The sequence below is a fragment of the Salmo salar genome, chromosome 24, assembly GCF_965601325.2.
Source record: "Salmo salar chromosome 24, fSalSal1, whole genome shotgun sequence".
Classification (NCBI taxonomy): domain Eukaryota; kingdom Metazoa; phylum Chordata; class Actinopteri; order Salmoniformes; family Salmonidae; genus Salmo; species Salmo salar.
In genome coordinates, this window is record NC_138314.1 from 2,110,016 (window position 1) to 2,122,216 (window position 12,201).

The 12,201-nt window shown below is 44.7% G+C and overlaps 1 protein-coding gene across 1 annotated transcript in view; it reads right to left on the minus strand.

Annotated features, from left to right (window-relative positions):
* LOC106584888 (protein FAM189A2-like) overlaps positions 1–12,201 on the minus strand; it is a 94,598-nt gene that overhangs the window by 12,686 nt on the left and 69,711 nt on the right. Inside the window, exon 8 of the mRNA XM_014170500.3 lies at positions 3,308–3,496. Within this exon, the coding sequence (XP_014025975.2) occupies positions 3,308–3,496 (189 nt within the window). The remainder of the gene's footprint in view (positions 1–3,307; positions 3,497–12,201) is intronic.

Genomic DNA, 12,201 nt, shown 5'->3' on the forward strand with positions numbered 1-12,201 from the left:
CACTGATTGACAATAAATTTCACATGCTGTTGTGCAAATGGAATAGACAACAGGTGGAAATTATAGGCAATAAGCAAGACACCCCCAATAAAGGAGTGGTTCTGCAGGTGGGGACCACAGACCACTTCTCAGTTCCTATGCTTCCTGGCTGATGTTTTGGTCACTTTTGAATGCTGGCGGTGCTTTCACTCTAGTGGTAGCATGAGACGGAGTCTACAACCCACACAAGTGGCTCAGGTAGTGCAGCTCATCCAGGATGGCACATCAATGCGAGCTGTGGCAAGAAGGTTTGCTGTGTCTGTCAGCGTAGTGTCCAGAGCATGGAGGCGCTACCAGGAGACAGGCCAGTACATCAGGAGACGTGGAGGAGGCCGTAGGAGGGCAACAACCCAGCAGCAGGACCGCTACCTCCGCCTTTGTGCAAGGAGGAGCAGGAGAAGCACTGCCAGAGCCCTGCAAAATGACCTCATGCAGGCCACAAATGTGCATGTGTCTGCTCAAACGGTCAGAAACAGACTCCATGAGGGTGGTATGAGGGCCCGACATCCACAGGTGGGGGTTGTACTTACAGCCCAACACCGTGCAGGACGTTTGGCATTTTCCAGAGAACACCAAGATTGGCAAATTCGCCACTGGCGCCCTGTGCTCTTCACAGATGGAAGCAGGTTCACACTGAGCACGTGACAGACGTGACAGAGTCTGGAGACGCTGTGGAGAACGTTCTGCTGCCTGCAACAACCGGTTTGGCGGTGGGTCAGTCATGGTGTGGGGTGGCATTTCTTTGGGGGGGCCGCACAGCCCTCCATGTGCTCGCCAGAGGTAGCCTGACTGCCATTAGGTACCGAGATGAGATCCTCAGACCCCTTGTGAGACCATATGCTGGTGCGGTTGGCCCTGGGTTCCTCCTAATGTAAGACAATGCTAGACCTCATGTGGCTGGAGTGTGTCAGCAGTTCCTGCAAGAGGAAGACATTGATGCTATGGACTGGCCCGCCCGTTCCCCAGACCTGAATCCAATTGAGCACATCTGGGACATCATGTCTCGCTCCATCCACCAACGCCACGTTGCACCACAGACTGTCCAGGAGTTGGCGGATGCTTTAGTCCAGGTCTGGGAGGAGATTCCTCAGGAGACCATCCGCCACCTCATCAGGAGCATGGCCAGGCGTTGTAGGGAGGTCATACAGGCACGTGGAGGCCACACACACTACTGAGCCTCATTTTGACTTGTTTTAAGGACATTACATCAAATTTGGATCAGCCTGTAGTGTGGTTTTTAATTTTGAGTGTGACTCCAAATCCAGACCTCCATGGGTTGATAAATTGGATTTCCATTGATTATTTTTGTGTGATTTTGTTGTCAGCACATCGAACTATGTAAAGAAAAAAGTATTTAATAAGATTATTTCTTTCATTCAGATCTAGGATGTGTTGTTTAAGTGTTCCCTTTATTTTTTTGAGCAGTATACTTTCGTATACATAGTGTAAATAGTTTAATAGCCTACAGTTTTTTTTGGCATCTTTGTTTTAATTATTGTCATAGGCTCATATTCAATATTTATTTTGCCGGTACTACGTACCGGACAGTACAGGCTTAATTTCACCCCTGGTGTGTGTGTGTTTGTACAGTGTATGTGCGTGTGTGTGGGGGATCAGTTAACAGTGCACTCCAATGAAGGGAAAGCAATTCACTTTTTTTCTCAACTCTGTATGAAAGGACGGAATAAGTTTAACTCCAGCTGGTACTTCTCCTAAGAGCATAAAAACTGGGAGAAGAACAGAGAGGAATGTCTGAAGAGGGTAGCAGACCGGGTGATCATAAACAGCAGAGGGGAACAGAGGTGTGTGTGTGTGTGTGTGTGTGTGTGTGTGTGTGTGTGTGTGTGTGTGTGTGTGTGTGTGTGTGTGTGTGTGTGTGTGTGTGTGTGTGTGTGAAAGAGAGAGAGAGCGAGAGACTTCAGATTTTTCAAGATCTTTCAAATCAGAAGTGATACAGAAAAAAAAGTCCATATTAATTGCCTTCAGTGCAGTTGTATCATAACGCAACTTTTACTCTCTTCTTTCATTGTTTGTTATCAGTCAGTTCTTCAACACGTATTGATTGGTCTGACTGACAAGGATTCTGAGGGAAACCAGGATATGGGTGAACGGAACCGTACTTATCACAGTGTAAGAAATGTTCACCTTTTTTCATTACATCAACAATGTATATCAAAATATAAACGTAAAAAGAAAATCGACACTGTCATTCGATTGTCGGCAGAAGGTAAGTCTCTTTACACATGATTAAGGATAAGTTCAAAGGTCATCAACAGTAGTGGTTTGTAGGTTCTGGAGTTCCGGACAGCCTAAAAATGGAGGTGGGGAAGAGGAGGACTGTGTCACCGTTCAGCCTGTGCATCAGTTGTACAGCTGGAATGACCTACCATGCAGCGAAAAGGCAACATGGATCTGTGAGATTGTTTGCCACACACACACACCACACACACACACACACACACACCACACACACACACACACACACACACACACCACCGCGCCGTGCGCGCGCGCGCGGGCAGGCAGGCAGACATGCAAAAATGCACGTACACGCACGCATATATCCTTTTATATACAGTAGTTTAGAAATATAGCTTTTTAATGCACTTCATAACATACCAACATGTATGTTTTTCTTATTTCTTGTTTAATGAACTCATTACAATGTGAATTGACATTTCAAGTATTTGCTTCTGCTCTATTGCTGAGTGAATATTAAACAAACAAAAATAACTGTTGTATTTTGTCATGTAATCCCACTATAAAATCTAATGAGCCATATATTTGAACTCCCTTCACTGTCAGAAGGAATAAACATTTGCTGTTTCCTTTCTTGCAAAAGCTGTGGTCTTGTGTGGCTCAGTGGTGGATCATGGCACTTGCAATGTCAGCATCATGGGTTTAACTCCCGCTGGGGCTCACCCACACTAAAAATATATGCACGCTTTGGATAAAAGTGTCTGCCAAATGGTATCATATTAAATGTGAATTTGTGCAAGGGAAATGTTTGTAAATGTAGTCACAATCTTCAGAGAATGAGGAGATTCTAAACTTACGCATGCAGAGACTGTAGATTTACTGAGGACAGACTGTTCCAGAACTATAAAGTTGATATAATCCTATTTTTGACTGTGTGTGTGTGTGTGTGTGTGTGTGTGTGTGTGTGTGTGTGTGTGTGTGTGTGTGTGTGTGTGTGTGTGTGTGTGTGTGTGTGTGTGTGTGTGTGTGTGTGTGTGTGTGTGTGTGGGCATGTGTGACCCTGCCTTACCTTTGGCAGCCAGGTCCAATAGTACAGGGTCACTGTAGGAGCGCATGATCCTCTGGCGCTGAGACCTCCTGACGGGGGGCACCGGGGCACCCTGGGGAGGTCTGGCCTGGAGCAGGGGGGGTGATGGGGGAGAGGGGTAAGACGGCGGAGACGTGGGCACTGCAACAACCGTCGTCTGGGGACCAACGTCTGAATCACAGGAACAATAAACACAATTAGGAGGAGAGGGGTAGGGGGGCACTAAAACAGACACACATAATAAGCACAGAGTCAGTCAGTTAGGAGAGGGGTGGGTAGGGGGAAGGAGGTGGGTTGAGGGGTAGGGGAAAGTGGGACACCATTAGAGACGTAATAAACCCAGTCAGAGGGAGGGGTTATAGATTCATATATAGTGTAAATAGGGGTCATAAACCAGTCGCTGATACACCTGAGTTTCTTTAGGAAACTCCCCTAGCTAATGTTGTTACTCTATCCTTAGGAAACTCCCTAGAGACAATATTTAATGAGAGCCATGCATAAACAGCTATACCTTCTCTATGCGTAACGCTCACTCCTCTCTTGCCCCTCTTTAACTCTGTCTTTCTGTCAGTTTTTTTCCTTTCTTTCTTCCTCAAGTGTGTGTGGTGTGACAAATTATACCAGGGTCACACACAAAGCTCCATCTCTATCACACAAGCATTGTGACCTTAGAAAGGGAAAGTTACAATTTGAACCTTCAAGGTGTGTTTGATCATAATGTCTCGGTCTGTCTGACTTTTTCGCCACATCTTAATCTTCTCAGTTTGACAAACTTGTCTCTCTACTCTAAAATAGTTCCAGACTGGGAGTGAAATTACACTTTTCACAGAGATTAAAGAAAGGGAAGAAACGTTCCTATCCTGAGCTGTATGTATGAAGGAGACTGAGTTTGTGAGAGCTAGATAGAGGGTGGGTGGGGGTGGTGAATGTAACATCTGAGACTGAAATAAATGTTCTTATAATACATTCATGGCATAACTGTCAATGGGTGAATCTATGACGGAAGGGCAAGGTTATGTCCCATTCCTCTGACTGGGACAACTATAGCAGTACAATGGGATACAGTAACTGTAGCAGTACTTTCACTGGATAACTATAGCAGTACTTTCACTAGGATAACTATATCAGTACTTTCACTGTAAGTTAGCAGTTAATATATATCGTTAATAGCTGTAATGGGATAGCTACAGACAGACATCCTACTAGCAACAGGACTCTCTCAGCAAGGATCTTGAGTGCCGCAGCAGTCTAAGGCACTGCATCTCAGTGCTAGAGGCGTCACTACAGACCCTGGTTCAATCCCGGGCTGTATCACAACCGACCGTGATTGGGAGTTCCATAGGGCGGTGCACAATTGGCCCAGTGTCGTCCGGGTTAGGGGAGGGTTTGGCCGGGGTAGGCCGTCATTGTAAAATAAGAATTTGTTATTTACTGTCTTGCCTAGTTGAATAAAAAAAAATCATAAAAGGATACAAGTTCTAGGATACTTTGTCAGTACACACACGTTTAGCTTTTTCCAAGGCTCACATGTATTAATGTGAATTATGATGGTGGAAAGAAAATATGAGAGATTCATACCGAGGTTTGGACATGTCCATTCACAGGATGCCCTATGTTTTGCATTTGGTCTGTAATTTATAGGTAGGGACAGTTTTTTTCCAGTTTTTTTTAACTGGCATTTCCATCATTATTCATTAGGTTTGCTGTATGGGGTCAATTTCACACCATATGTATTGAATTGAAAAATAAAATAAATCGTGAACATGAAAAATAAAGTTGAGAATGTAAGCATTATATTTCTGAGGACTGGTGAAATAATGGATGTTGAAATCAAAAACCAAACAATTGAAAGCAAAATGTATAGAATTGTAAACAAAAATAAGACATCAAAAGCAAAACCCCAAAACTTGTAAGCAAATCATTTTAAAGTGAGAGCAAAACTCTATGACAAATTATAAAAAAATATATTTGAAAACAAATGAAAATATAGTTTTCGGTTAAACTTTCCCAGCAACCAATCCTATTGAATACATTTTGCCTACGCTCTTGCTTTGCTTGCTAAGTTAATCATGTTCATTAATTGGGTTAAGACGAACAGTCACTCCAAAAATAGAGGACCAATGGAGACTCATTGTCTACGCCTCCCTCTAAACCCTGCCCTTCACGGAAAAATAACGGCAAAACTTGTAATCGAAAAGACTGGCAGTGAAAGCAAAGAAACAGACATCGAAAGCAAAGATATGAGTAGCATAACCAAAAGGCAAGAGTGTAGGCAAAATGTATTCAGTAGGATTGGTTGTTGGGAAAGTTTAACCGAAAATATCTTTGCATTCTTTTTCAAATCTTTTTTTTTTCATCATTTGTCATAGAGTTTTGCTCTCGCTTTAAAATGATTTGCTTACAAGTTTTGGGGTTTTGCATTTGATGTCTTATTTTTGTTTACAATTCTATACATTTTTCTTTTAATTGTTTGTTTTTTGATTTCAACAACCATTACTTCACCCGTCCTCGAAAATATGTTTACATTCTCAACTTTATTTTTCATGTTCATTATTTATTTTATTTTGAATTTTGAGCAGTGTATTAATCAAATATATAAATAAAATATACACTGCTCAAAAAAATAAAGGGAACACTTAAACAACACAATGTAACTCCAAGTCAATCACACTTCTGTGAAATCAAACTGTCCACTTAGGCAGCAACACTGATTGACAATAAATTTCACATGCTGTTGTGCAAATGGAATAGACAACAGGTGGAAATTATAGGCAATTAGCAAGACACCCCCAATAAAGGAGTGGTTCTGCAGGTGGAGACCACAGACCACTTCTCAGTTCCTATGCTTCCTGGCTGATGTGTTGGTCACTTTTGAATGCTGGCGGTGCTTTCACTCTAGTGGTAGCATGAGAAGGAGTCTACAACCCACACAAGTGGCTCAGGTAGTGCAGCTCATCCAGGATGGCACATCAATGCGAGCTGTGGCAAGAAGGTTTGCTGTGTCTGTCAGCGTAGTGTCCAGAGCATGGAGGCGCTACCAGGAGACATCAGGAGACGTGGAGGAGGTCGTAGGAGGGCAACAACCCAGCAGCAGGACCGCTACCTCCGCCTTTGCGCAAGGAGGAGTACTGCCAGAGCCCTGCAAAATGACCTCCAGCAGGACACAAATGTGCATGTGTCTGCTCAAACGGTCAGAAACAGACTCCATGAGGGTGGTATGAGGGCCCGACGTCCACAGGTGGGGGTTGTGCTTACAGCCCAACACCGTGCAGGACGTTTGGCATTTGCCAGAGAACACCAAGATTGGCAAATTCGCCACTGGCGCCCTGTGCTCTTCACAGATGAAAGCAGGTTCACACTGAGCACGTGACAGACGTGACAGAGTCTGGAGACGCCGTGGAGAACGTTCTGCTGCTTGCAACATCCTCCAGCATGACCGGTTTGGCGGTGGGCCAGTCATGGTGTGGGGTGGCATTTCTTTGGGGGCCGCACAGCCCTCCATGTGCTCGCCAGAGGTAGCCTGACTGCCATTAGGTACCGAGATGAGATCCTCAGACCCCTTGTGAGACCATATGCTGGTGCGGTTGGCCCTGGGTTCCTCCTAATGCAAGACAAAGCTAGACCTCATGTGGCTGGAGTGTGTCAGCAGTTCCTGCAAGAGGAAGGCATTGATGCTATGGACTGGCCCGCCCGTTCCCCAGACCTGAATCCAATTGAGCACATCTGGGACATCATGTCTCGCTCCATTCACCAACGCCACGTTGCACCACAGACTGTCCAGGAGTTGGCGGATGCTTTAGTCCAGGTCTGGGAGGAGATCCCTCAGGAGACCATCCGCCACCTCATCAGGAGCATGCCCAGGTGTTGTAGGGAGGTCATACAGGCACGTGGAGGCCACACACACTACTGAGCCTCATTTTGACTTGTTTTAAGGACATTACATCAAAGTTGGATCAGCCTGTAGTGTGGTTTTTCAGTTTAATTTTGAGTGTGACTCCAAATCCAGACCTCCATGGGTTGATAAATTGGATTTCCATTGATTCTTTTTGTGTGATTTTGTTGTCAGCACATTCAACTATGTAAAGAAAAAAGTATTTAATAAGATTATTTCTTTCATTCAGATCTAGGATGTGTTGTTTAAGTCGTTCCCTTTATTTTTTTGAGCAGTATATTTGTAATATGTGTAAAATACACTCACGCCCTTCTCTACCCCGATGATAACGTTGAGTCTATTGACCTCTGGTAAGTGGTGTTTTGCATGCAAAATATGGATCATTAAGTTGGAGTTTAAACTAAATTCTGCAGCTATTGCGGTATATCCTACCTGCCATTTATGAAACATAAACACCTTATTTATGTTCACTATTTCAAAGACACTTGAACAAGCTGCCAATCACAATTTGTCATCATGGCTTAATGTAGTACTGTGCATCTCCAATAGTCTGTTCTGGACTTGGGGACTGTGAAGAGACCTCTGGTGGCATGTCTTGTGGGGTATGCATGGGTGCTCGAACTTTGTGCCAGTGGTTCAAACAGACAGCTCGGTGCATTCAACAGGTCAATACCTCTCACAAATACAAGTAGTGATGAAGTCAATCTCTCCTCCACTTTGAGCCAGGAGAGATTGACATGCATACAGTGCCTTCCACTAATATTGTCACCCTTGGTAAATATGAGCAAAACAGGTTGTGAAAAAAATGTATTTTCTGTTTATCCTCTTGGTCTTTCATTCAAAATATTCACAAAAATCAAACCTTTAATTGAAGTAAAATGTATGTGAAAAAAAATAAAAAATGAAATGTGTGCCCAATTAATGGCAATCTAGCTGAAGTATATTCCCATTCATATTTTACGTTTTAAAGTTCATCTGAGTGATTAAGACCACTTCCTGTTTCACTGGGGTATAAATATGAGGTGACACACAGGCCAAGTTCCCATAGTCATCCATTACTATGGGAAAGACCTGAGAATACAGTAATGATGTGCAACAAAAGGTTGTTGAGTTGCACAAATCAGGAAATGGCTATAAGAAAATAGCTCAACGGTTGAAAATGCCCCTTTCCACTAACAGGGCAATAATTAAGAAGTTTTACCACAAGTTGTTTGGAAGGGTTGAAATAAAAAAGCCTTTGCTGTCATCAGCTGTATAAGGAAATAAGCAAACAGGAAATCACTCACCCAGAGGCGGCGCTCCTAGTGACCGGAGACTTTAATGCAGGGAAACTTTAATCAGTTCTACCAAATTTCCATCAACATGTTAAATGTGCAACCAGAGGGAAAACAATTCTAAATCACCTGTACTCCACACACAGAGACGCGTACAAAGCTCTCCCTCGCCCTCCATTTGGTAAATCAGACCACAACTCTATCCTCCTGATTCCTGCTTACAGGCAAAAATGAAAGCAGGAAGCACCAGTGACTCGGTCTATAAAAAAGTGGTCAGATGAAGCAGATGCTAAACTACATGACTGTTTTGCTATCACAGACTGGAACATGTTCCGGGATTCTTCCGATGGCATTGAGAAGTACACCACATCAGTCACTAAGATTGAATCATACTATACACCGGCTCCGACGCTCGTCTTATGTGGCAGGGCTTGAAAACTATGACAGACTAGAAAGGGAAGCACAGCCGAGAGCTGCCCAGTGACACGAGCCTACCAGACGAGCTAAATCACTTCTATGCTCGCTTCGAGGCAAGCAACACTGAGGCATGCATGAGAGCATCAGCTGTTCTGGACGACTGTGTGATCACGCTCTCCGTAGCCGACATGAGTAAGACCTTTAAACCGGTCAACATACACAAGGCTGCGGGGCCAGACGGATTACAGGACGTGTTCTCCGGGGATGTTCTGACCAACTGGCAGGTGTCTTCCCTGACATTTTCAACATGTCCCTGATTGAATCTGTAACACCAACATGTTTCAAGCACCCCACCATAGTCCTTGTGCCAAAGAACACAAAGCCAACCTGCCTAAATGACTACAGACCCGTAACACTCACGTCCGTAGCCATGAAGTGCTTTGAAAGGTTGGTAATGGCTCACATCAACACCATTATCCCAGAAACCCTCGACCCACTCCAATTTGCATACCGCCCAAACAGATCCACAGATGATGCAATCTCTATTGCACTCCACACTGCTCTTTCCCACCTGGACCAAAGGAACACTCATGTGAGAATGCTATTCATTGACTACAGCTCAACGTTCAACACCATAGTACCCTCAAAGCTCATCACTAAGCTAAGGATCCTGGTACTAAACACCTCCCTCTGCAACTGGATCCTGGACTTCCTGACGGGCCACCCCCAGGTGGTGAGGTTAGGTAAACAACACATCTGCCACACTGACCCTCAACACTGGAGCTCCCCAGGGGTGTGTGCTCAGTCCCCTCCTGTGATCCCTGTTCACCCACGAATGCATGGCCAGGCATGACTCCAACACTATCATTAAGTTTGCAGATGACACAACAGTGGTCGGCCTGATCACCAACAACGACGAGACAGCCTATATGGAGGAAGTCAGAGACCTGGCCGGGTGGTGACAGAATAACAACCTATCCCTCAACATCACCAAGACTAAGGAGATTATTGTGGACTAAAATGTTTTATTGTGGATGAAAAAAAAATGCATGAAATTAAATGTATGCATTCACTACTGTAAGTCGCTCTGGATAAGAGCGTCTGCTAAATGACTAAAATGTCAAATGTAAAATGGACTACAGGAAAAGGAGGACCGAGCATGCCCCCATTCTCATCGACGGGGCTGTAGTGGAGCAGGATGAGAGCTTCAAGTTCCTTGGTGTCCACATCAACAACAAAACTAGAATGGTCCAAACACACCAAGACAGTCGTGAAGAGGGCACGACAAAGCCTATTCCCCCTCAGGAAACTAAAAAGATTTGGCATGGGTCCTGAAATCCTCAAAAGGTTCTTCAGCTGCAACATCGAGAGCATCCTGACTGGTTGCATCACTGCCTGGTACGGCAACTGCTCGGCCTCTGACCGCAAGGCACTACAGAGGGTAGTGCGTACGGCCCAGTACATCACTGGGGCTAAGCTGCCTGCCATCCAGGACCTCTACACTAGGCGGTGTCAGAGGAAGGCCCCAAAAATTGTCAAAGACCCCAGCCACCCCAGTCATAGACTGTTCTCTCTACTACCACATGGCAAGCGGTACCGGAGTGCCAAGTCTTGGACAAAAAGGCTTCTCAACAGTTTTTACCCCCAAGCCATAAGACTCCTGAACAGGTAATCAAATGGCTACCCGGACTATTTGCCTTGTGTGCCCCCCCCACCCCTATCCCCTATTTTTACTCTGCTGCTACTCTCTGTTTATCATATATGCATAGTCCCTTTAACTATACATTCATGTACATACTACCTCAATTGGGCTGACCAACCAGTGCCCCCGCACATTGGCTAACCGGGCTATCTGCATTGTGTCCCACCCACCACCTGCCAACCCCTCTTTTACGCTACTGCTACTCTCTCTTCATCATATATGCATAGTCACTTTAACCATATCTACATGTACATACTACCTCAACCACCCTGACTTTTTTTCACCTTTATTTAACCAGGTAGGCAAGTTGAGAACAAGTTCTCGTTTACAATTGCGACCTTGCCAAGATAAAGCAAAGCAGTTTGACAAATACAACAACACAGAGTTACACATGGAGTAAAACAAACATACAGTCAATAATACAGTAGAAAAATAAGTCTATATACAATGTGAGGAAATGAGGTGAGATAAGTGAGGTAAACTGCGTTCATCCACCTCTGGCCTGCTGGCCCCCCTACCTCTGAGGAAGCACAGTTCCCGCTCAGCCCAGTCAAAACTGTTCGCTGCTCTGGCACCCCAATGGTGGAACATGCTCCCTCACGACGCCAGGACAGCGGAGTCAATCACCACCTTCCGGAGACACCTGAAACCCCACCTCTTTAAGGAATACCTAGGATAGGATAAAGTAATCCTTCTAACCCCCCCCCCCCCCTTAAAAGATTTAGATGCACTATTGTAAAGTGGTTGTTCCACTGGATATCATAAGGTGAATGCACCAATTTGTAAGTCGCTCTGGTTAAGAGCGTCTGCTAAATGACTTAAATGTAAATGTATGTAAATGTAAAGGCAAAAAAAGGCCATGGTGGCGAAGTACATACAATATAGCAAGTGAAACACTGGAATGGTAGATTTGCAGTGGAAGAAAGTGGAAATAGAAATAATGGGGTGCAAAGTAAAATAAAAAATAAATACAGTAGGGGAAGAGGTCGTTGTTTGGGCTAAATTATAGATGGGCTTTGTACAGGTGCAGTAATCTGTGAGCTGCTCTGACAGCTGGTGCTTAAAGCTAGTGAGGGAGATAAGTGTTTCCAGTTTCAGAGATTTTTGTAGTTCGTTCCAGTCATTGGCAGCAGAGAACTGGAAGGAGAGGCGGCCGAAGGAGGAATTGGCTTTGGGGGTGACCAGTGAGATATACCTGCTGGAGCGCGTGCTACAGGTGGGTGCTACTATGGTGATCAGCGAGCTGAGATAAGTGGGGACTTTACCTAGCAGGGTCTTGTAGATGACCTGGAGCCAATGGGTTTGGTGACGAGTATGAAGCGAGGGCCAGCCAACGAGAGCATACAGGTCGCAGTGGTGGGTAGTATATGGGGCTTTGATGACAAAACGGATGGCACTGTGATAGACTACATCCAATTTATTGAGTAAGGTATTGGAGGCTATTTTGTAAATGACATCGCCGAAGTCGAGGATCGGTAGAATGGTCAGTTTTACGAGGGTATGTTTGGCAGCATGAGTGAAGGATGCTTTGTTGCGAAATAGGAAGCCAATTCTAGATTTAACTTTGGATTTGAGATGTTTGATGTGAGTC